We start from the raw sequence: 25,625 nt of genomic DNA, 5'->3' as shown, positions 1-25,625 counted from the left end.
CTGCACTGCTATCCAACAGCAGGAAAGAGAAGGTGGTGGTGGGGGAAAAAAAATCCTACCTCCCATATCAACCCCTTCCCACCTCCTCTCAAAACTTTACCAGTTTCGAAAAGTAAGGCTAAAGCGCTGAGCAGTAGCAGCAGCAGGAGGAGTTCATCACTTTTCCTTTTCACTGTCGAGTATCTGTGCCTGTTAGGCTGAGTCTGACAACTTAATTGGTTCCCTCGGGAGCTCTTTTCTTCTTCTTCTTCTTCTTTTTCTTCTTCAAATTCAGCTTTTCGTGCCGTCTGCCACACCTGCCTGCTAAGCTGATGGGCGCCGCTGGGACCGGTGCTAAAATCTCTGTTTTTACTTGCCTGGGAAAGTTGAGCGAAAAGACACAATAGGATCGAGGACTTTAAGAACATCCCCGCACGACGCGTCAGCTTCACATAAACACATTGTTCCTCCGGTGGTGGATCAGTCGCTCCATCCTGGGAGGAATCCGTATTTGATCGGTACTTGTTGGAAGTGGCTGAAGGTATGGATTTCTTTTTGTTTTGTTTTGTTACAATGCAGTGCTCTGAAATAACTTGGAGACTTTAAAGGGGGTGGGGGGAGAAGGGGAAAGTTGTTTAAGGTGGATGTTGCGGATGTTTCTTCCCACCTGGCTGCTGCATCTCTGCACTAACTGCGCTCTGGGAGTTTGCTGATGGGCTGTCAATCTTTTTTTGGGTGTTTATAGGTTGGAATTGTTATAGTCTTCAAAGTTCTCCGCACATACTTCTTGGCTTGTATGTACAATCCATTGGAGGGGTTTTTTGGGGATCGGTTATAGTGATCTCAGGATAGTTTTACACATTCTCCTTTTGCTGTGCTATTTAGATCCGTCTAAATATACCAGTGGCTCCGGCCTTTCTGGAGCATCACGCTTTAACTGACATGTGCCTATATTTGCTGCTCAGATCAGTTACAGCCTATGATAAGTAACTGTTTTTTTTTTTGTTTTTTTTTTACAAGCTTCAAGCTAAAAGGATAACAAGGAGTGGATTTATTGGGAGAAATATCTTCACTATTAACTTTTCTCACAGCAGTAAAAACAGCATAAATGTGTTACTGGGCACAGGTAGAAGCTGTGGTTTCAGCACCACGTGGTACAGGAGAAAAGTAACAAAAAGGGCATCTTATGAAGTTTCTCTGCATTGCTGTTTCTAAATAACCTGAGTGTAGATGAAGCACATGCAGTTAAATGCCCTTAGTTGGCTGGCAGGGTGTGGTGAGAGGATGGTCTTTCAGAGCTGAGCGGTGATCCACCAGACTCCTTTGTTCCTTTGTGAGTTTGCTCGTCAAAGAAACAAAAGTAAATAGAAAGTCTGCTGAAAGCTATAGATGATGCTTTTCTGTGGTGTCCTCTGTTCACATAGAGGTAAATGTGTGCTCTTGTTGCATATGTTCTGCCTGTCTGCTGTTAGTGGAAGGGGAAACCATATGGTGGTTTTAAAAAATACAATCAGGAAGACTGGTGTGATGACATTTTGTGTTTCAGCTGGGATGAAGTATCAAATACATGCAGTAAACAAGCAGCCTGATCTTTAACCCAGATCATTCCTGGGAGAACAATTTTGTCTTTTTTTTCATTAGATGTTAGCTAAAATACCATCTAACCACAGTTAAGAAATAAGCAGACGGCTCTGAATATACATGACTGTGGTCAACATTTTATCATCATCTCACCAGATTAAAATGGGATGGACGAGTTAACAAGGCAGATGGACTTCTCAGAAGAAAAGGGTGAGATTTCTGGATTTCCTCCGAAGTTTTTGGAATGGCAGTACAGATAGACAAAGCCACCATTAAATCCCAAAATAAAGGCTTGATTCACCCAAAATAGACACACATTAAACAAAAACTAACTGCCACAGACAGTTTTTGTTCTATTTGAATTGGATTTCATTCAGAATCTCAGCGTCCCATTTTCACAGACCTCATAAAGTGATTTCTTATTTGAGGGTTTAAAGACAGATTGGTGTAGAGGCTCAAAAATACTTTGTTGCTACACGGTTTTAAATAGCGTCCTCCTTTCCTTGGTGGTGGTTTTGTCTCTCTCTCTCTCTGGGGGGTCTTATTATCACTAACATCACTGCATGCCTTCACTGGTCTCACTTTCCATTGCTCATCACAGTGTAAGTCATCCTCTGGGTTTCCCTTCAGTAGTCATAGCTAAATGTTAAAGCAGAGCTCATCGCGGCCTAACAGCTTCTGACACAGGGCGGAGAGGTCAAGCAGGCCCGGATCATAAGTTTGACCATTGCCGAGAGAATCAGACACGCTGTCCTCTTGTTTTATTGATCACTTTTAAAGCAAATCTGCTGAACTTTATTTATTTAACACATTTCATAACCAGTGGTTAGAATGTGTTCGAGGCTTTGCCAGAGTCGAGGAGCATCGGCAGCAGGAGCATAACAGGCCTAAAACAGACATAAACCCCTAAAAGGGAAGGAAAGCAGGAGGGAAGAGGAGGAGATGAAAGGAGGAAGACACGAACGAGAAGCCAGCATGAACTTAAAGGAATTTTTATAATCTATAGCTGATGCCAGCAAAACTCAACAGGCTGCTGCAGGAGAACAACTTGCCTCCTGCTGGAACAGGGGTGTTATTAACATCAAATTTATCTGCACCCATAATTTATGCAATCTTTATTTAATGTTCTTGTAATTCATGCCTACATATATGATGAGCATGAAGGCTCAGGCTGACCTGAGGACAAAGTCTTTGATTACAGTCAGAACTTGTCAGAAAGTGTGAATCCAAGTTGGGACTGAAAATTCATAAAGAAAACGCGGTCACAGGGCGTAGGGTCCGGCTCGTTCCTGGAGGTGATTTAGTTGTTATTCTCCTGTTGCGCATTGTGATAGCAATCACAGGGTCAGCAATCTGCAAATTAAGACCTCAAGATGCTTGTGAAATTTTTGGTAGGGGCGTTTTTGTCAGTAAGAATCAAAACATTGAAAAACTTGACATGTCAGATGTCCTCATTTGATACTTTAGCTTTATTTAAACGCAAGACTTGAGTTTGATTTGATTTTACGGGAAACCACCCAACCCGATGACCTTAACCTGGCACTTGGTTGTTTTAGAACCAGGTAATTGCAAGTCACCTGTTATTAAAGGCTTCAAGGTTGCAACTAGAACTTTAATAGTGTTTAATAGATCAGTTAATACTCTATTAAAAAACTATGAGGCACTATTAAGACTAGCATTTTGCATTTTTAGATGGTTGTCAAAATCATTAATAGTCAGAGTGAAGTTTTCATTTGTATGCCTGTTAATGTTCGTAAGCAGTCACATCAATTCACTATGGTTAGAAATTGTTCATTTCATTAAATTTCATTAAATTTAAAAAACAGTTGTAGGAGGACATCGACCAACCTTGCTCTCCAAAAATTGTTATTAATGTGCTATAACAGTTTTGTAATCCTCTCTCCTAACCCCTAGTCTTTAGTTATAGTATAAAAACAATAACAATAACAATAAGTGTCAAGATGAGTCTACACACAATAACATGTTATTTCTGTTTATTTGTTTATTCTTTTCATATTTATTTTTATTCTGATCATTTCTGTTATTTTTCTGTTGTTATGTGATCTGTTTTCTGTTATTCCATTATGTCATCCTGTCTATTACATAAAAAACAGATAATATACTGGCAAAAAAAGTACATTTTCAGTTTTTTTACAACAAAAAAAAGTGTAGTTTGCTGTAATAACTCTCAGTGTTATACCTATATGGACTCAAATACTGTGTGCACAGTAGTAATTATTGTTTCCTTTTCATCAGTTGTCACAGAAACCATAACCTCCACAACCAGACTGACATCTCTCCCACCAAGTGAGTCTCTTTGGTCTAGCCATGTTTGCCTTAATTGTTGTCAGCAAACTAAAAACAAAAAAAGAAATAAGAGTAATTATAGTTCTAAAGGAAGTTCCCGATGAGTAACTGCTTCTTGTGTTTTGCTGTGTGTCTTCGTTGCTAGAGGGAACCAGCGGATCAAATCACAGGAATATGTCCAGCAGTGTTGGAGGGCTGGGCTTGGAGAAGAATGTCTTAACCCAGAACAGCAGCAGTGGAACTTACTTTTCTTCATGTGAGAGCAACTTTCCACTTAAAATGAGGAAGCTGCAGTTTTGTTTTGAAATGCTGAATGTCACATTTTTAACCCGAATTACAAAAGACAGATTCTAGTTTTTTGCATCCAGGCAGGAATATTTTATTTCTTGAAAGTAGCTCTGACGTCATTATTGATGCACTAAGATACAGCGGAGAGCATTACTATTAAAGGAGGCTGAGGTGGAGCTGGTTTACTGAAACGTTATTTTTCGGGTGCCAGAGGGAAACGGTTACTGTATTTAACTTTTAGCTCCAATCTCAGTAAAGATACTTACTTAGATGTTATGGTTTCATGCTACTATATACTTCTGCTCCACAGCATGGCATAGGGAAATACTTTACTTCTTTTAGTTATTTAGCAGGTTTTTAATTAGAAATGACTATTTTTGTGCAATATTTATGGGGAACTTTTTTATTGAATTGAATGAATAAGTTAAACCAGGGTTTAATGTAAAAATGACAGATCTGGATGTTTTCACACACTAAAACAGGAGTTCCTCTTGTTGTAAAGTAACTATCAGTACTCTAATTTAGTTTCTGTACAGTTTGTGGACTGTACAGAAAAACCAAATTAAATAACTGAGCCTGTTTCAAGTGTTTCAAGTTTTGCACAACTGGTCAGCTGAACGTGTGGCAATGCGAGTGTTATCTGCAGAATCTGTATAACATTAATCATATTCTGCAGGTAAACACGTTCAGGAGTTTCAGTGGATCTGTTTTAGCTGCTAATGTACACTTGCCACAGGAAATCATTTACTTTTCTTTTTAGAAACAGCAGTTTTTATTAAATAAAAACGATTATCTTATGTAGCATCTTCTGTGGAGGTTTCTCAGGAATATTTTCCAGTAAGTGGGACTTTAAAATGGATCATCACTATATATTTTCTGTGTGCTATGTAGTATTTCCAGTATGTTCAGTTTTTCTGAGATGTGGCGGAGCAGAAGCTGTAAATACTCATGTAAAATGGCACTATCTTAAATTTACAGCTGAGAAAAGGGACTTAGTTACTACTTCCTGGTCATATTAGTCCAATCATGACTGAAGAGTTCTGTGAAATCATAAATAATTTTGGAAATCATCCTTCCAGCTTCTGTAGGTGTGAACACCGGGAGCTACAGCTCCTCCTCGGGAATCTACCTCGGCGGAGACTCCTCAGGAGGGGGTGAGGGAGGTGGGACCTACATAGATGGAGAAAGCTTTGGAATTGCCACAGGAGGAGGAGGAGGTGGAGGCAGCGGAGGCAGTTATCTCGTGAGCTCCGCGTCCAAGGTCCGGTCCAGCTCGTCGGGCGGTGCCAGGAGGACGCAGACTGCTGGCTCATCAGGAGGCCTGTCGCCAGCTTTCCGGGAGAGGAAGCACATATCCAGCCGCTCAGGGGGCTATGATGGTGAGATCCTGTTAATAAAACAGTTGGCATCAGAGAGTGAAGGAAACTGGCACAACTCAAGGGTGCTGTTTATACTCCTGCTCAACCATTGTGCTTTCTTCTAGGGAGTTCCAGTGCTAATTCCTCTCCAGAATTTACTCGCAAAGATTATGGAAACTATTGTAAGTGAAAAGGCTTATCAATGTTCTCATTGCACAATATCTCTCCTGTTTTACCCTAAACATGTGTCTCTGTTTTTCTTTCAGGCTCTGGTGCCACAAGAGGGAGAAGCGAAAGCAGAGGTATTTAATAATAGCTCCTCCCCTCATTATTTCTGCACCATCTGACTCTGAATTGTTATTTATTTATTTATTTTATTAAATGAGGATTCCATTGTCCATTGTGTGTTGTGATTTTTTTTTCCAGAAAGCGAGATCAGAGTCAGATTGCAAAGTGCCTCCCCCACTCCCTGCAGATGTAAGACCTCTCAATCCATTTGCTGCTGTTATGCAAGTTCTCAGAACTTTTTCTCATTTTGTCCTGTTCCTGAGTACATTCATTCAAAGAACCACTTGCATAGTGAAAGACTTTTTACTATGGGGTGTCTCTTTTGAATCATGTGGATCAGATTTATATTACGTTCCACTTCTCACATGCGAGTCTATAAAATTCTAATTTGTAACACGTGTTGCAGTTAGTTCTCCAAAACAGAACATATACATCAGCAAAAAGAGACGAGGGGAGGTTTAAACAGTGGGGACTGTGCCTTTGTTTGCACTGTAGCCATGTGGAGAAAAGGTTATGGGGCAGAGTTTTGGTGGTAGCAACGGCACACATGACTCACTGTTTGCAGTAAGTCCTATTTTAGACCAAAACGGTGCAGAGTTAGAGCTGAACAGATGATCATCGCTCCCCCTGCTGATTGAAGTCCATAAGTGCTGTTATTTAATCCACATTTTTTAAGAGTTAGTCACTCTGTGCCACCTTTGGCCCCCTCAGCCTGCCACGGTACATCGTGTGTAGTGGTGGAGAAAGCACTTTTACTAAATATAATAAAACAAAAACAAGACCGTAACTCTCAGAAGTGGAGTGTAAGTCTCTTCTTTTGTAGGTTTTGCAGCTATTATCACTCGCAGAAATATTACAAATAAAAATACTTTCAAAACAATAAATCATGGCCACTTTTACACTGTGAGATTATTGCATGAGTACATGTTAGATATTTATATGATTGATTATACCTGTTTTATGACAAACGGAGATTAACTAATATTTTCAGAGGACACATACCCCCAACTAACCAAACTAAATGAAGAATAAATATTAAGACAAAATGTTAAATTTTCTTTAAAAAGTGTTTTTTGTGTTTGCCTCTTGCAAAATTACAGTCTTCTGTTTTTAGGATTCCTTTTAGCCATAAACTTCTAACAGTTTCTGCTGTTGAGTTTCTAGTTCAAATTCAAGATGAAACAGTATCTGAGATGTGCTGCATTGTTGCATTTGTTTGTGCGTTTGTGGTTCTGCAGGGACAGAGTTGGATGACGTGAAGAAGCTGCTGAAGGGACGCTCTAGCAGCGTCAGCCCCACTCGCTCCTCCAGTGCCTCCATCACCCTGCCTGTCCCTAAAAAGGCCAGCGTGGAGACCAAGACCATCTCAGTGGCCTCTCAGTCAGGTATACTACAGTGCTAAACCCTTTAGCGTTGGAGATTCACGTAGAAGAAGATCTTGTCAAAATAGTCAGGGTTTATTAAAAAGTCATTATATATTAGAGAGGTGTCACAGGAAATCTTAATATGGAATAAAGAGGGAAAAAATAACATTAATAAAAATGTATATTAATGTGCAATAAAGTTAGTTGTCAAGTTGTGTCCAATATATAGATTTAGTCTGAATGTGGAAACAGGTTATAAGGGGTTAAACTGTTTAATAGACTCTTATATATTGGTTTTACCTTTTCTCACACACATTCATACTATGTCTTTAAGCTCTTTTTAACTGTCACACGCACACTCACACTCTGATGGATGCATCAGAGGCCAATTATGGTTCAGTATAACACAGACAGTGGGGGGCTACCGACCAAACTACAGGACAACGCACTGCCGCCTGAGCTGCACATCACAGACACAAAGTGGAGAAAAGTGAAAACTAGAGACACATTTAAAATGTTTGTCTTTGTGTCTTTTCTCTCCTGCAGTTTCAAGTTCTTTTGGCTCTGGTGTGAGATCACCTGGGTTCAACACCATTGATTTATCAGGACTGTATGATACCGGCCTGACAAATGGAAAGCTTGATAAATCAAGCCAGTATGATATCACAGACAAGTATGATACTGGCGTCAAATCAATTCAGTATGATGGTAGTCTGAAATCAGGACAGTATGATACTGGTGTGAGGTCATTACAGTATGATGGTAGTCTGAAATCAGGACAGTATGATACTGGTGTGAGATCAGGACAGTATGATACTGGTGTGAGATCAGTGCAGTATGACACCACTGTAAGATCAGGTCAATATGACACTCTGGACTCCACGGTGTTCCCCACTTTCTCCTGGTCCACCTCCACTCTGCCATCCTCCTCCACTACAGTCATTGCTGGCAACACCAGCAGCTACACATACCAAAGTGGGCAGGTCAGCGCCAACAACATGGCTGCAGGCTTGGCACCAGTCATCCCCACCTCTCCATCATCCCTGTCAGGTGAGACCAAATGTTCCTGGATATACATGGATATGTTGTCACTACACATGCATTTATTATGCTCCATATCTACACATGCTTACATATAAACAAACATCTGAACAAGGAAACAGGTACACTATGATAAGTCTTATATTAGAAATCAGCAGATGTCATCATGCCCATCCTGATGGTCCATAGTGTTGAATTTGAATATTATATATTCTCAGAAAAACCTTGGAAGTATTTTCCATATTTGATGCATGAGTTTTTGTGAGTTTTTGATACTTTTCCATAGTCAGTGTAATTCTTTTCCCTGAAAAAACAAAATAAATTGCACAAACTCCAGTTAAGTCTTTCTTCCCTATTCTGGCTGGTTAGCATAGTCAAGTTGTAAAACTACTCTGGGGCCATAAATGGAAATGAAGGATGCTTCCTTTCTCCACTGTGACTTTCCTCCAGTGTGAAATAATTGGTAGTTACTTAATCAAATCTCTGCATCTATATTTTCTAGTTTACGGCTTTCAGAATAACCTGGCACCCACTTCGGCCAGTGTGCTCACCACCAGTGGAGCCAACGTCAATGCTAACCTGGGAGGTAAGAAAACCTTTTTTCTATCCTCTTTTTGCCCTCATTTCAAAATTGTGTCTTTCTTACATATTCATCTATGCGTTTGTATTTACAGGATATGGTGTTCAGAAGAACGTGACCAACGGTGGCAGCGGCATCAGCACTGGAGTCTCTACGGGTAAGTCTGCAACAGTTTAAATCCCCCTGAATCTGATAAAAATAATCAAAGGCTGAACAAGATTAATTCCTGGTGGTTTGTCTTTTATCAGCCACTAGATCCCAAACTGATGACGCCTATAAGAAAGACTATAAGTTCGTGGTTTCTGAAAAAGAAAACGTTCCAGCCAAAAGGGAGACAGATATGCTCATTTTGGCAAAAGACACCGGCAAGCAGTTTACCAGCAGCGGCATTCATGTAGGAGGAGGTGAGCCTCACACTCAGCGCCACCTACTGGGCATACAAGTTCCTCAACTTTCCTTAGAGTTTTAATCGGGAATTGGTCTGACATGTATTTAATTGCACTGTTTTTTATTCGTTTTTTGGTTATAATTTAAACTCCTTTAGAAGCTGATTGTCTGTTACAGTTTGTCATTGTATGTTTTCAGTTTAGTTCCTTAAGAAAAAATAAATAAATACATAAAATGGGTGCTTTTTCTGTTTTCACAGGGTCACTGTCAGGAGACTCGATAAAGAAGGAGAAGCTTATTTCGAGCTACGGTGAAACGGCACAACTGAAGGCAGAGACTGGCAACTCTTACTGTGAGAGCATCTTAAAAGCATCTCCAATGTGACTGATTTACAAGAAAACAACAACAATAACAAAAAAATTGGTGATGTTGGTTTATTTCTTGCACAGATGGTTCATCTGGAGTTGTAATGAAAGACAAAGCCACCTATGCAGGTAAGTTTCATCGACATAAATATTGAGGAGTTAATTGACAGTGTACTGAAAATTTAATGTTGGATTGAACTCGTCACTCTTTCTGCAGAGATTCACAGGGACAGCGGCATCTTCGGAGGCGGAGGACTATGCTGTTGTTCGGACTCCTGTTGCTCCTGGTGGAAGTGGCTGCTGGGCCTTCTCCTTCTCTCCCTGCTCTTGCTGGGACTCCTGTTTGGCCTCATTGCTCTGGGTAAGATTGAACTGTGCAGCCTTATGAGAGTCCCCCACCCCAAAGGCCACAGATAAGATAAAACCTCAGGAGTCTGAAGGGCCAGTTTCTAAAGCTGCTGTGCTGTGAAGGATCAGAGAGTGACTGTTTTTTAACCAATAAAAAGTGTTTCAGCCTTTATAGACTAGTCTCCACTATTGAGCTGAGAAACAATAAATGTAATTCTCTCCCTGGAAATATGATCTCTTAGTGCCGTCCCACCCCCATAAAGTCTGGCATTCATTCATTGTCTACAGACCAGCTCTGGAAATCGTTGCTGGATGACATCAGAGACTCGAGTTTGCTTTGCCTGTAGCACGAGAGTTGTTGTTGTGGATTTACCCTGATAAAAATGTGATGTCAAGAACCTGAAAATACATTTGCAACTTACACTGAAGCATCCACAGCCTGCTCAGAGTCTGTGAACTGATAAACGTCTGTTTTTCATCATTCAGTTCAATACATATGTTATAACTTATAGCTTAGTTATATGTTAAGTTAAATATGTTCCGAGGGGAACACAAATGAATTTACGAGTCTTCACTCTCAGTCTTAGACTGTGAAGCAACAGCAGAGTTTGAGAGGATATACACTTCATTTTTATGTCCCTTGAAAACAAAGGAAAAATAAAAATTTGACTCTGTATGTCTGGATAAATAATAGCCTTTTTATTGCTTTTAATTGTTCCAGTATTCCATATATAGTTTAGAAACTGAGGCTTAAGTGCCATATTACAGTTCATTCATTTCTTTCTAAAATCTGCATTTCCTCCTTCATCCTGGTATGAAGTTGGAGGGCTAAATAATCTGTTAAATTGTACAAGTCATCATAACTGAAGCACAAACTTCTGGGATGGTCTGTACCACCCAGAAAGCCACGTTGTAGATCATACAGCTCCACTAAAACACTTCAAATAGCACCAACACCACAAACACTGTCTAAGACCCCAGTACAGGTAGTATGGAACGGGAAACCGCCAACAGTAACCAAAAATGCTTCTTCTATCAGGCTGTAAACATACTTTAAATGTTGTATAGTTCAACAGCATCTTAACATGGAAGTCAAAGAGCACTTACATGCTTTTGGAGGCAGCCTCAAGTGGCCTCTAGGGGAACTGCAGTTTTGGGCTCTTATCCACTGGATTTTTTTTTCCTCGGGCTTGGAGGCTCCCACAAAGGGAAGCTGCAAGAATCCCGTTCTATACTTGTGCTCACATTTACTACAAATATGAGCAAGTAAATATGTTACATTTTAGATTTTTAGACCACAGCTAAAACATCATAGTACTTTCATCACGGAGTCATCTGATGTTAAGTGTTTAGTCTACAGAAGAGAAAAAGAAAGATAACACTTTACATTTGAGAAGCTGTAAATAAGAATTTTTTACTTACGGTGGAAACATCTGCCTGTCTTTTTCTCAGCTGAGGATGTGAGAAAGCTGAAGAGTCGAGTGGCGACCCTGGAAGCTGCGTCATCGGTCGCTGGCGCCCACACCAGTCGGCTGTCTTCCAATGATATCAACACTTATGTGGATGGTGGAGGTATGGGCACTGACAACACCATAGGCGTGGGTGGAGGAGGTGGAAGTTCAGGATCCAGGACACAAGTTCAGATTTCCACAAGTGATGTCAGCGCAGGTGGTAATGGCATTGGAGGGTCTACTGGTACTTCTGGTGTTGGAGCTGGTACCAGTTCCAGTGGGAGCTCCAGCAGTAGTGGAAGCAGCAGCGTCGGGAGTGCTGGTACAAGTCAAAGTGGTAGAGTTGATGCTGCTGGTACCGGTCAACGAGTTGGGGTTACCGGTTCTGCTAGTGGTGCCGGTACTGGCACTGACCTCAGGATCAGCGTGAGTGGAGGACACATAGATTCTGCTGCTCTTCAGCTGGCCATCCAGCACATGTTAAGGGCTGAAATGCAGTCGCAGGCATTCAAAGGTACCACACACACACACACACACACACACACACACACACACACACACACACACACATACAATTACATATCATGCACTACATTCATGTAATTGTTTTCCTTTTTCAGCTACTTTAGCGTCCTCAGTACAGGGAGAGAGAGGATTGCCTGGGCCTAAAGGTAAAATATAAAAAAGTTTATATAATTACATCTAAAACTATAATGTTCTTGAGGTAATCAAAATCAGCTGCATGTCATTTAAAATTTTAAGAATGTTTATTTTCCTACTCTTTTTATGCGACCCTGGAACTAAAGGTTTAACAGCAGTATCTCTTACTGACCAAAATATTTTCTTTTTGGAGTATTTCGGGTGAAGTCCTGCTCCATTTTTCTGCTCTTATTTCTCTTGTGTTTTATTTTTTATAGGAGATCCCGGTTTCCCTGGCATCCCAGGTGAGTAACGATGACTTACATTTTCATTTATTAATCACTACAGCCCACCCAATTTGTTTTCAGGCTGATATTATCTGTGTGCTGATCTATCAGTATCAGCATTTATAACAGCAGTTACAGTTTTTTACAGACGCTAGGACACATTTCTCAATACTTAGGTCACGTTTGCAAAACTCCTCACACAGTGAGCACAACAGAAGTCTATGTGGGCTAAACTGAGGACCAGTTATCATTGTTTTGGCACAAAATGCATTCAATGACCACATCTCTCAAATTTCATGAATTATCTTCTCACTCAGACACAACAACTGCCAAAAATCTTTGTACGTACAGGACATTTTGCATGTGCTTACATACTGTTTTCAAAACTGTTAAACTTATGGCCAAAACAATAATACAATGCAAAACTTGAAAAGACAGCAAAATCCAACAGCAATATTTTATTGAAACATATTTCCAATCTAAAAATGCAGTTTAACCAGCCACAGCTGATTCTCATTGTAGATGAACATCTACACAGATGTTACTCCTTCAATTTCATTACAAAAGGAGACAACTGCTGAATAGGTTTTTTTTGTGATGTAAACATGGACCCAGCCAGAAATGGAGTAGATTAGCATTACTATTGTATGTGTATCAGTGGATGGTGTGTATACAAATTCTTGTATTTTGGGATTACTTAGTGCAAAAAAATAAAAATACATAAACAAATATTACAGTTTTTTACAGACGCTAGGACACATTTCTCAATACTTAGGTCACTTTTGCAAAACTCTTCACACAATCCTCCTAACTGACCGTCAGCTTGGCAAAACAGTTCATTTCACATTCAAAATGCACTACAACTACCAAAACACTTCATTCAGGTCTCAAATAAACTCATTCTTCCAGAACACTAGCAAAGGTTGACAGCCGACAAACACACTTCGTCACCCACAAAACAATGACCTAAAAAACACTAACAACATGTAGCATTACACAGTGTTTCCTTGTGTAAAACAAGGACACATCTCTGTTTATAATTTCAATATATGTTACTGGAATGAATCAGACATCATGCAGAATTCGTTAATATTTGTTTATGTATTTTTATTTTTTTGCACTAAGTAATCCCAAAATACAAGAATTTGTATACACACCATCCACTGATACACATACAATAGTAATGCTAATCTACTCGGTCTCCTCCATTTGGCCACAGGTTCTCATCCACATCACATCTTATGTCATCTAGGGCAACACACCTAGGAAAGAATCTTCTGGCTGCCAGAATTGAAGGAGTTGAAAAATTGAAGGAGTAACACCTGTGTAGATGTTCATCTACAATGAGAATCAGCTGTGGCTGGTTAAACTGCATTTTTAGATTTAAAATATGTTTCAATAAAATATTGCTGTTGGATTTTGCTGTCTTTTTAAGTTTTGCATTGTGTTATTGTTTTGGCCATAAGTTTAACAGTTTTGAAAACAGTATGTAAGCACATGCAAAATGTCCTGTACGTACAAAGATTTTTGGCAGTTGTTGTGTCTGAGTGAGAAGATAATTCATGAAATTTGAGAGATGTAGTCATTGAATGCATTTTGTGCCAAAACAATGATAACTGGTCCTCAGTTTAGCCCACATAGACTTCTGTCGTGCTCACTGTGTGAGGAGTTTTGCAAACGTGACCTAAGTATTGAGAAATGTGTCCTAGCGTCTGTAAAAAACTGTAACGAATTCTGCATGATGTCTGATTCATTCCAGTAACATATATTGAAATTATAAACAGAGATGTGTCCTTGTTTTACACAAGAAAACACTGTGTAATGCTACATGTTGTTAGTGTTTTTTAGGTCATTGTTTTGTGGGTGACGAAGTGTGTTTGCCGGCTGTCAACCTTTGCTAGTGTTCTGGAAGAATGAGTTTATTTGAGACCTGAATGAAGTGTTTTGGTAGTTGTAGTGCATTTTGAATGTGAAATGAACTGCTTTGCCAAGCTGACGGTCAGTTAGGAGGATTGTGTGAAGTGTTTTGCAAAAGTGACCTAAGTATTGGGAAATGTGTCCTAGCGTCTGTAAAAAACTGTAAAACACACTTCAACCATGTTAGGACCATTAACGTTAGATACAATAGTTTGTCCACCAGAGGGCGGGTTACAATTTTCCTGTTGTCAGCGTGTTTGGCACACAACACAAGCTGATCTGAGTAGATTTGGGCAGGGTGAAAATGGATCGACAAGTGTTACAGAGATCTGTTTGTGTGTCGTGTGTCTGAAACAAAAACATTTCAGCCGAAACACTGGAAAAGTGGATTTAAAATACCTCCAAATGTCAGTGTCAGTATCAGCATTGGTATCGGATGCTAGTCATCACATTATTTTATATTTTTCTTAGAATTACTGTGTGGTATTGTGACGCCATTTTTACTCACTGTGACTGTGACTTCAGGTCCTCCAGGTGCGATGGGACATTCAGGCCCCGAAGGTCCCAAAGGACAAAAAGGAACTCAAGGTACACAAAACATTTCAAGTTAAAATTGAATTCATGATGTAGCTGCTCAGCTGAGTTAGAGCCACTGATCATCTCTGTGCTTTATGTGTGATCAGGTGAACATGGAGCTGAGGGGCCACCGGGTCTCAGAGGTCGTGAGGGCCCAGTTGGCCCGAGAGGTGAGCCAGGACCTCCAGGCTTTGGAATTAAAGGCGACAGAGGTATGGTTCATACTCAGAGCAATCAAAGACCTCGTCCAGCTTGACTCGCAAACAGTTTGTCACTACAAGATCTTTTATGTTTGGCTTCTGCAGGTGCTCATGGAGATCCTGGGGTTCCTGGGCCTGTAGGACCTATCGGCCCCCCTGGACCAAAAGGTGAGATCAGTAAAGATGGAGCTTTCAAGTTCAAGTAAACAAACAAACAAAAACATCTATGAATGCCTCCTTATTGAGCCATTTATGAGATGACAAGCATTTAATCCCTCGTGGTGTCTGTACCGTTTGCAGCAGCAGGTGGCAGTATAGAGTCAGTTTATGAATACAGCCTCAAGATGCAATTTGCAGTTGACATTACTTATCAAAAAAAAACAAAACAAACAAAGAATGGCCTATCATTGCTTTATTTTTATTCATACTCTCCAGAAATATGTTTTATTTGTGACTTCATGCATAATTAAACTCATATGTCTTTCCTGTTTTTCCAAATAGCGTTACCAAAACACTTAGAAAGCTTTGGTTTAGAAAACACTGGAAAAAAGTTGTTGTTTTTTTCACTACAGTTATTTATTTACTTATTCGTTTATTTTACATCTGTGTCACTTTAGAGCAATTTTGATTTCTCAGTGTAATGAAAGAAAGAAAGCTCAAGCTTTCCTAAAGTGCCAATGTGAATCAAAACAGTTTTTAAATTCTTATTTTTGTCCAAATGCTGTTATAATTATTAATTGCTAATTATTCTTTCAGGTGCACAGGGGCTGTCTGGACTTTCTGGGCCACCAGGTTAGTGCATTAAATCGAATTCATCTACTTGCTTAGCGGAATTTACCACAAAATGTATTTAGCACCAGCTGAAAATAGCATCATTAGTGTTTTAACTTCATTCCTGGCCTTTAACATGAACTGCTTTGTGATAGGTCAACCAGGTCTTCAAGGTTTCCGTGGCGAATCAGGGCCTCCTGGGGCTAAAGGTGGGTTTCACACTACTCACCTGCTAAATAGTGTGAAATTCATAGTTAAATTATTTATTTTTTGATATATTATAACATCTTTTTCTTACTCTGCAGGTGATAGAGGGCTTGCTGGATTCCAGGGACTTAAAGGTTTGTTGTACATCCTGTCAGGATTTTAAAGGACCCTGTGTTGGGCTTGTTGATCAGAGTTTAATTCATTGTTTATTTCAGGTGACACTGGTGACAAAGGTCCCAGAGGTGCACAAGGTCAGCACAGCTTTGTAATTGAAACTGGATTTGTAGATGCAAAATTAGCATGTTTTAAACTCCGTTCAGTCTCTTAATTTTCTGATCGAGTTGTCTGACTTCTCAGGTGAATCCGGTTTACCAGGTCCGCCCGGGCCAGCTGGAGAAAAAGGCTCCAAAGGATCAGTGGGTGAGTCAGAGGATGTCTAACCTCGGATAGTAGATTCTAATAGATTCTCAGACACTCGGACTGTGGTACTGTGCTCGACTGCCTCCTGGTGTTTCATGTGGTTGTTTAGAACCTGCAGGAGCATGAAACAACATTCTCTGTCAAAGAGGAGTCTGCTCATAAGGCTTCCTCTGTCTGTAGCTAAGACTTGTTATTAAGTCAGCAGCATATGCGTTTATGTTTTAGATAAATTAAATATAAAATATTTTCTGCTTTTTGCCCATCAGGATTTTCTGGACAAGATGGCGCAAAGGGATCAAGAGGTGAATAACTCATCATATAAGCACTGCATTTGCACTAATTTACATATTATTTAAATAAGAATATAGAACAGATATAGGTAGAATTAATACATTTATTTCACACAAGTGTAAAATAGAATAATTAAAATAAAAATACATCAAAATAAATAAATCCTAATGCTATTCCTTGGGCCCAGGTGACCAAGGACCAGCTGGGCCTCCTGGACTCAGAGGTCCTGCTGGGCCTCCTGGGGATAATGGACTTCCAGGTAAGGTTGCTGCTCTAACACATTAGCAGATAATAAATCTGCTACATATATTCAGAAATATATTCATAATATTTTCCTTCTGTAGGAACACCTGGACTTCAAGGACCACCAGGTATGACTGTGCCATTAATACCTCTCCTGTTGTAGCATATTATTAATTCTCTGGGGGTGACACTTTTGAATGCTGACCACACTGATGATGTACTTAAATTGTATTTTAGGGATACCAGGAAATCCAGGACAACCCGGCACCAAAGGTACAGCTGCGTATGTCTGCCTGCAAGTTTTTTTTGTGCTGTTGATTATGACTTTAACACCTTAACGTGAGATCTGCATGTCTGTTTAAGGTGACACTGGTGCACCAGGACGCATCATCAATGCAGGTAACAGAACATCATGAAATGTATATTTTAACAGACTCCTGATAAAGACAAGAATTTGACATCTGATAATCACATACATTTAGCAGCTGGCTCCACTGCTGTTGGCATCCCAGGAGCACCTGGGCCTGCTGGTCCTCCTGGTCCCCCTGGGGCTCCAGGATTATCAGGTCTGACGCTTGATAGCCCAAAAAAATAGTTGGACATTCATTTCATCGCTGAATTATAGTACCAGCATTAATGTTTTGTTTTTTTTATCTTCAATTTACCTCCTCAGGTCCCATCGGCCCTGCTGGTCTGCCTGGCCAACCTGGTACGTCATTGTGGTTTTTCTTGTTCTCAACTTGAATTTTCCTTTCAGATTCAGATTAAAACCCTAAATGTTTGCCTTTTCAGGTCCTAAAGGTGACAGAGGAGAAAAGGGAGACGTGGGAGAATCAGAACTATCCTTGAGTAAGAGTGAGACGGTTTCTTCAAGCAGAACAGACAGTGAGTACTTTTGAATGAATCTATCTATCTATCTATCTATCTATCTATCTATCTATCTATCTATCTATCTATCTATCTGTATTGTATCAGAGTTTGGTGGCCAATGCTAACTTTTTTAACTGTTTTACTACCACTACAGAATCACATTTTTTACTTTAACCTGTCCCCCACTTGAGTTAGCATTACTTTGATAGTAGCCATTATTCAGTATTTGCCACTTCTCTTTAATAAACTTGTTTTTGTTTGTGCTTCAGGGCTGTTTCGTGAAAATGGAGGTTTGGCACAGTCTGGCCCACCCGGCCCACCGGGTCCACCTGGGCCTCCAGGACGTCCAGGTAGATAACACATTTTATATTTAGTAGAAGTTTCCAGCACATCTTCACATTGTTCTAAGGCGCACAGAGGAGAGGATAAAGTCTAAAGAGCCCAAAGCCCCAGGAACACTTACTGTAGTCTAGACTAGTCAATCAATACAGTTGTTCTATAACATTATAGACATAATAACAGGTAACATCTTTAAAAGTTGTGTGGGATTTGTTTGACACAATGAAAAATACCTACTGAGTCATTTGAAAATGTTTTTTATTAGGAGATTCCAGACAAGGACCTCCAGGACCACCTGGGCCCCCAGGCCAGCCAGGCAAGTTTCTGTCTCAGCGCTGTTGTCACTGCGTGTGAATCTGATCCATTCTTCATGTAAAAACTCTTATTTTGTTCTTTCTAGGTTATGGAAGACCAGGACCTAAAGGAGACAAAGGGGACTCCAGCTTTGTATCCAGCGCTGGTGGTATGATCCACAGTCATAATTCTGTTATATCTAGATTTGGGTTTTACATGTAATTAGTAGTAACAGAGCAATGCCACTGACTTCAGCACTGTTCTTCTTATAGCAGCCTTATATCCAGGACCACCAGGACCTCCTGGGCCTCCCGGGGCTAAAGGATCAACAGGTGATTAGTCTTTGTGAAGTGGTCTGATCTCTGCCTCTCTATTAGCTCTTTAACATACAATTTTTTATCTTTGTTTTAGGTCTTCAAGGGCCCAGGGGATACCAAGGTATAATTTTTATCTTTAATTTTTGTCTATATTTTGGCTTTTTTTAAAATCATGCATCCATTCATACCAAGCCTCTCTGCTTATATGCTTATATAACTTATATAACTCTTAAATAATTGACATTTGTGTCTCAGGTGAACCCGGTCAGCCAGGTGTGCCCGGCACCCCGGGAACACCAGGAACCAACGAGAGAGGTCAGGACTTCTAAATAATCACATTACAATTAAATTAAGCCATGTTTACACATGAACTTCAGAGGGGGCAATTGCACAAGCTGACACAACACAACGTCTGAATTAGAGAGCTGGCACATTAAAAAATACAGTATGCTGTATCATGTTACTTCAGATGTTTATGTATCAATTCTGACTTACAGTGTCAACATATGGTGGAGGACGTGGGCTCCCAGGACCACCGGGTCCACCAGGGCCTCCAGGGCCTCAAGGACTCAAAGGTAAAGCTAACAGCACTCTTAAATCAGTGGATGAGATGCGTTATATTAGCTGTATGAACTGTGAGTTTGTCACGCAACAACAATACATTTGTTGTTTATCTTCCAGGGGACACTGGAGCTCCTGGGATTCCAGGCGCTTCAAGAGGTAGATAAAATCATGAACCATGTCCTCATTTCTGTTTACAATTATAGACAAAGTCACGAGTGTCTTCTTCTTAAAAACAGAAATAGTTCACAGTGGCTTTAAAGTCCACTTGTACTCCACAGGATTTTAACTGTCAGGTTTTTTTTCTTCCCCAGGCTCAATCTCAGTCACGTCAGGTCCTCCTGGTCCTCCAGGTCCTGCTGGCCCTCCAGGCTTGCCGGGCTCCTTTGCTTCTTCTACTGAGATGCGGCAGTACATCAGTGACTATTTAAGTAAGAGTCTTTCTAAAGGGAGATCACTTTCAGAGGGCAGAACATGGTATTGACTTGTTCCATTTCAGGTAGAGCCAGGCAATCTGCCATTCCTGGACCTCCAGGTCCACCTGGACCACCAGGACCCCCTGGAACCTACTCAGGCTCTATAGATGACATCTCTCTTCGTGTCATTGCATACCTACGACGTAAGCATTTTTTAATTATGTGAGAGAGATGAATACTTATTTCAGAGACACAGTCAGTAAACTAGAACCACCTCTAAATGTTTTGTGTAATTTCAGGTTCAGACTCAGGGTTCAGCTTGGGTGTTCAGGGTCCTCCAGGACCACCTGGTCCTCCTGGACCTGCCTCTGGATCCCTGACAGTCAGCGGTCTCATAGCTATGCTTCAGAGTGAGTACAATATATATTTTAGCTGTATCATACCCAGCTTGCATTCAGTACAGCACCTCTACAGTCTCTTCATCATCATCTATCATGCATCATTTTTTGTTTTTTAAGCTTGGATGCACCAAGCTAAACTGTGTCTTTGCTCTGATCTGTCCAGGAGATGACGTGAGGAGATATTTGACAGGACCACCAGGGCCACAAGGGCCACCAGGACCACCAGGGACATCAGTAGGACTTTCAGGCAGTTATAGAGTAGAGGAGATAGCTACATATGTCTTCAATTTCATGAACGGTTAGCAAAGATTCTTACCTAAAAACACTAAACATGGATACAGCAACTGGGCTTAAACTAATGGGTTTTATGTTATTTATAGAGAGAGGGATTGCAAGAGGTCCACCTGGGCCACGTGGTCCTCCTGGGGTTGCAGGGCCTCCTGGTCCAGCAGGGTCTGGCTTCACTACCGCTACTATTGACTATTCTGCACTAATAAAGAGTAAGAGCATTTAATTAGTGTCTGTCTCTTTTTATTAACAGACACCAACATGTTTTATCTGGATAACCAAAATAACCTGCATACAGAATGATCTGGATTCAAAGTTTCTATAAAGTTACTCACTCATCTTCTTCCTCATATCTTCAACTTTTTTTAGATTCAGATTTCCGTTCATGGATCGCATCTGCTGTGCAACAAGGCCCTCCTGGTCCTCCGGGTGTTCCAGGGCTACCCGGCCCTACTGGCCCTCAGGGCCCGCCAGGAGTCTCCACTGCTACTGTGTATGGGGCAGGAGGTCGTGGCTACAGCTTGGAAGAAATCCAGCGTTACTTGCAGGGTATGTCTAACAGAGAGAGTGACAATAGTCTTGTGTTTACGAAGCGATGTCTAACCATGAAAAATCACTTGGATACTAACTGTTTAAGGGTCGACTAAATAATTTTACACCAGTGGAAATAATTTTAAAAGTATCAGAAATGTTATCCATCCTCGAATTAAATTTCAATTAGTACTCAAAGAAATGTTATTTGTGAACAAAAATTAGAAGTTTGAGCTCCTGTCTCTTTAAGACCATTTTCGCCCGATTGGTTGCCCCTCACCAGGCTTCCGCAAACAGAATTCAGTGCTCCACCGCTTTATCTGAGGCCAAGATAAAGCCAGAGTAATGTCATCTTGGCACAGTAGTAGAAAGAAATAATTTAAAACCAAGTATTTGGCTCACCACAGTTTATTTTATGTATGCTGACCATATTATTTAGAACATCCAAATTCTATAATACATTCATATTATATATTACTGAAAAATTAGGACAGGTTTAGAGATGCAAATGAAGAAGAAGAAGAAGCGGTCTTTTGTGGGATGAGACATGCAGTTCTGGCTTATTATGAAATTCATATCAATCATATCTTTTAATCTTGAGTTTAATACAAGATTAATTTTTAATTTGTAAAATTTAATTTGGACGGTTTTTGCTTTTTTCTATTCATCTTCTTATTTAAACATGCAGTTAGTGGGGATAGGTTAATTGGTCAATCTGTGAGTGAATGTGAGTGCGAATGGTTGTCTGTGTCTCTATGTGTACACCCTGGACAGACTGGCGACCTGTCCAGGGTGTACCCCGCCTCTCGCCCTGTGACAGCTGGATAGGCTCCAGCGCCCCATGCGACCCTGGAAAGGATAAGCGGAAGTGAATGGATGGATGGATGGATGGATCTTCTTATTTAATCCAAAATCAGTTTGTGCCAGCTTTGTTCATCTTGGTCTCTATTCTCTGCCAGGTTCTGGGTTTAGAGGTCTTCCTGGCCCTCCTGGTCCTCCAGGTCCACAGGGTCCACCAGGCACTTACACTGGATCAGTTTCTTACAGTGGGAACTTCCCCAGGGAGAGCATCCGCACTGAAATTCAGCAGTATCTAACCAGTAAGCTTTGGACATCCCACACAGATACAAATATGAAAAAACATTCCCAGCAGCACAGATGAGAGCAGATATGACACATTTTCTCTCTCCAGGTGACAGTGTTCGCCGTACCATCACGGGACCTCCAGGGCCTCCCGGTCCAAGGGGTCTGAAAGGAGAGCGTGGAGAGCCAGGCTACCTCCAGACCTACGCACAGAGCCAGACCTACGCTCAGGGTGACTCTCACAACAACCCACAGATCAGACAGATTGATGTCAGCAAGCTTGCTGAGACACTGGACTACTCTAATGTCGCCATAAAAGTTACAGACTACATCAAGAGTAAGTAGATTACCAGTTACTCTACCAGTTTTTGTACCTTTGTGGCAGATGTGCTGTTAGAATTACAGTTCCTATATTGCTGGGAATTCTACATGCTAGACCTGACGTTCAATGTTTCTTAAGGCCTGTTTTTTAGCCAGTATGGTTTTTTGCATTTTTTGGCAAAAAAATGGCACCATAACAATTATATTATGATATTAGCAATAGTGCATTGGTTAATGCATCCATCTAACAAGTGTAAGATTCCTGGTTCAAGTCAGAGAGGAGACAAAAAAACCCTCACAGGGTTGCATCAGGAAGGGTATTATCACAACTCTGAATTCAGATTCAGTTAGAAGAATTTGAATTAAGTCTCTGTCTCCAAATTAAGCACAACAGTGCTGCATCCATTATGAGCAGCCTCTTCTGTGAATGCTCTATGCTTGGCAAACCATTGAAAAATGGTAGCGTGTTGCATGTTAATAACACATACACAGAGCCTGATCCCAGTACGGGGACCTTGAGGATTTGAGTACTTCTCACTTAGGCCGATGAAAGACATGCAAATTAACTTATATGACTACAGTGCCTTCTTTTTTTTAAATTACTTTTCTGCAGGTCAGGGCCTGCTGCAAGGGTATTCAGGTGGGGCTTCTTTGACCACAAATGTTCGAGCTATTCAAGGCCCGCCAGGCCCGCCTGGCCCACCTGGACCACCTGGTCACAGTCGTGTTTTTGCAGCTTACGGCAATATCACAGCTGATCTCATGGACTTCTTCAGAGGTAAATATACTTATGATTTTCCACCCACTTGAACTGTCTCAACTTCTGAAGTGTTGCTAGACAGTGCAGTTTTACCTCTAACAAATCTGTTTTCTGTCCTTTCACAGTCTATGGCACCATTCCCGGCCCTTCAGGAAGCCCTGGGCCAAAAGGGGAAAGAGGGTACCCAGGACCCAAAGGAGACAAAGGTACACAAAACAGATTTTATTCAGTGCGTACAGGTAGAGTAACATTTTAGTGCAGAAACAACAAGAGTGTTTTGTATGGTTACAGGTGATCCTGGACCTCCAGGTTTACCTGGAATACCAGGGACATATACTGTCCAAATTCCACACAGAGTGCAGAAGAGGGAAGCAGGTAAGCTATTATGATGTCAAACTACAGGAAAAACAACCAATTACATGCAATACTGTGCAAAAGTCTTGAATCAACGCTCATTTCTTGACATTTTGCTTCTAAGGAGCCAGACTTTCTTGTATTTTTTGTTGAGGAACAGTTCTCTAGGATTTCTGTAGGTTTTTCAAAGGTTTTCTTTCAGCATTGGCTGCTTTTTCACTTCTTTTCAGTTCACTCATTGTTCCTGACCATTTTTAGAGGAATATTTATTTTATGTGATAAGCCACTTAACACTGACACAGGCATAAAAAATTATCAACTGTCATGTTTACACATAGCAGACAACTTATATTTTTAGGCTCTTAGTTATCAGCAGTTAGTTTTTAAACCAACAAGGTGATTCCCAAATAGATCTTAGCCAAAAATACAGACTATCTCAGCCTGGTGTGCAGTGTGACCTTTACAAAATTTGAGGAAACTGGATAAGTGGCAGGTCTAAAAACTATGTACAGAAGATGAACAGTATCTGAAAGTGAATCTGAAGGGAAACTTTGTGCCACACGACACAAGAACGGGACTGAAAATCAGTGGCGACTGGTCTTATTATCAATATGTGCAGGGGAGTTTAGGTGACAGGTACAACAGTGTGTCTATAAGCTATCTAGAAAACACAATGGTTTTGAGGCTATGGAATACCATCTGGACAGTTTTCATCATGACAATGATCCTAAACACACAGTCACTGCAGTAAAAGCATACCTGAATAGAAATAGAATAAAACTGAACACAATGAATCATGGATCTATCTCCTCTGAGTCTAGACCTCAACATTATTTGAGCGTAGTGGGATCATCCTGACAGACAGGAACAAAAGGAAGCCAGCGTCCAAAGGTCTTTGAATGTCCTTCAGGAACCCTGGAGAACTATTCCTGAAGACTAAAAGAAAAAACAAGAAAGCTTTCCCTAGTGTTTAGGCTGTGTTAAAGAGTAAAGGTTGTCGTACTAAATATTGACTTCCAAACATGTTAGAATTTTCCAAATGCTTTTTTTTTTTTTTTACTGTATTTCCATGTTTGCACATATTTTCAATTTTCCTAGCAAAATATAAAGAAATGAGGGGTGCCGGTTTTGCACAGTACCGTACATATGAACCAGTGCATTCCTACACACTCTTTTTCATCCCCTGCAGGCAATAAACTTGTTGGTCGTCGTCAGAAGCATCGCCGTCAGGCTGGCAGCGGTTAAAGGGCTAACATACTACTGGATCATAACAGATTTCATTTCATTTTCACTCAGTTTTTTTTTAGGTCTTTAACTGTACCAATTTAAGTAGCTAAAATGCTGTTTCCAACTGTAGAAAAGTCAGTTTGAGAAAATAAAAGCAGCCAGAAAAATGCATCAGTGTCTTTAAAACAGCTTCAGTAGACATTAAGGGTTTTTCAGGCATATACTTCATTTTGTTTTAATTATGTGGGTGTATAATGTTTACTCTGTTTAATTAGAAGCTTGCAATCAGACTTTTTCCTGGGGCAGCTTTGTTTACGAGAATATATTTTTAAGCAACAAGTAGCAGTCGCTGATATTTTTTGCATCTTTTTCCACACTGAGTGCCTGGTGTACCTTTTTCTTTTTTCTTTCTTTTTTTTTTAAATTGTTGTCATTTGAGGATTATATTGTATTGAGGGCTATATAAGTGTATCCATAAGCATTCGTTGCATACAAATTACAACAGCTTACTCTTTAAATGCATACATATATTACTATGTAAACCTGACAGTCTCAGACAGAGGGAGGGTTACAGTTAATGTTGCTGCAGGCACAACTGATAATTGTGGGTTAGAGACACATTGTTGGCGTGGTTGAAAGAGTGACTTGGATGATCACTAAGAAGTGGATTGGATTGTATATTTTTTGTGTGAAAGGGCACTGAATTTGATATATTTTTCTTTATACCTTTAAGTGTTGCAGAGATTAAGTTATAAAATGTTCCCAGATTATGTTTTTACATGATTTATACCTATTGACATTTTGTCAATATAAAAAAAAGAAGGAAAAACAATAGAAAAATAAACCTATTTTTGGACTTGTGAGTTTTGATATTTGTACTACTAAATTTGTCTAAAAATAAAATTAACTCAAGTTGCCGAATAAACAGTCAATATTTTATTTACAAGAAAAAAAATGTCCATATATAAAGACACA

General features: G+C 40.2%; 1 protein-coding gene across 4 annotated transcripts; it reads left to right on the top strand.

The window, feature by feature from the left end:
- Positions 1-25,495, top strand: col17a1b (collagen, type XVII, alpha 1b). 4 transcript variants are annotated; one of them, XM_085369780.1, is made up of 55 exons: positions 1-520; positions 1,717-1,770; positions 3,817-3,867; positions 4,013-4,123; positions 5,235-5,534; positions 5,639-5,695; positions 5,780-5,815; positions 5,940-5,990; positions 7,040-7,186; positions 7,712-8,215; positions 8,709-8,792; positions 8,881-8,943; positions 9,035-9,190; positions 9,433-9,525; positions 9,623-9,667; positions 9,756-9,899; positions 11,339-11,851; positions 11,958-12,008; positions 12,255-12,281; positions 14,706-14,768; positions 14,864-14,968; positions 15,062-15,124; positions 15,713-15,748; positions 15,883-15,936; positions 16,033-16,068; positions 16,150-16,185; positions 16,292-16,354; positions 16,621-16,656; positions 16,833-16,904; positions 16,990-17,016; positions 17,126-17,161; positions 17,252-17,287; positions 17,374-17,454; positions 17,562-17,597; positions 17,681-17,773; positions 18,028-18,108; positions 18,363-18,413; positions 18,498-18,560; positions 18,664-18,723; positions 18,803-18,829; positions 18,964-19,023; positions 19,206-19,283; positions 19,390-19,428; positions 19,584-19,700; positions 19,769-19,888; positions 19,985-20,095; positions 20,250-20,384; positions 20,467-20,586; positions 20,744-20,923; positions 21,865-22,005; positions 22,098-22,325; positions 22,923-23,087; positions 23,195-23,275; positions 23,361-23,444; positions 24,613-25,495. In XM_085369780.1, exons 2-55 carry the CDS (start codon positions 1,728-1,730, stop codon positions 24,666-24,668), a joined length of 5,346 nt encoding a protein of 1,781 aa, XP_085225906.1. In that variant the 5' UTR covers positions 1-520; positions 1,717-1,727; the 3' UTR covers positions 24,669-25,495. The 4 variants fall into 4 exon arrangements, with proteins under 4 accessions (XP_085225906.1, XP_085225903.1, XP_085225907.1 ...); XM_085369777.1 differs by having other exon boundaries at positions 17,371-17,454; XM_085369779.1 differs by lacking the exon at positions 1-520 and adding an exon at positions 1,319-1,339 and having other exon boundaries at positions 17,371-17,454.
- Positions 25,496-25,625: the final 130 nt, after the last annotated feature.

Source organism: Diplotaxodon limnothrissa, linkage group LG13 (genome assembly GCF_057381915.1).
Source record: "Diplotaxodon limnothrissa isolate DT_005_m linkage group LG13, D_limnothrissa_male_GT1.1, whole genome shotgun sequence".
Taxonomy (NCBI): Eukaryota; Metazoa; Chordata; class Actinopteri; order Cichliformes; family Cichlidae; genus Diplotaxodon; species Diplotaxodon limnothrissa.
This window is presented reverse-complemented; position numbering and strand designations above follow the sequence as displayed.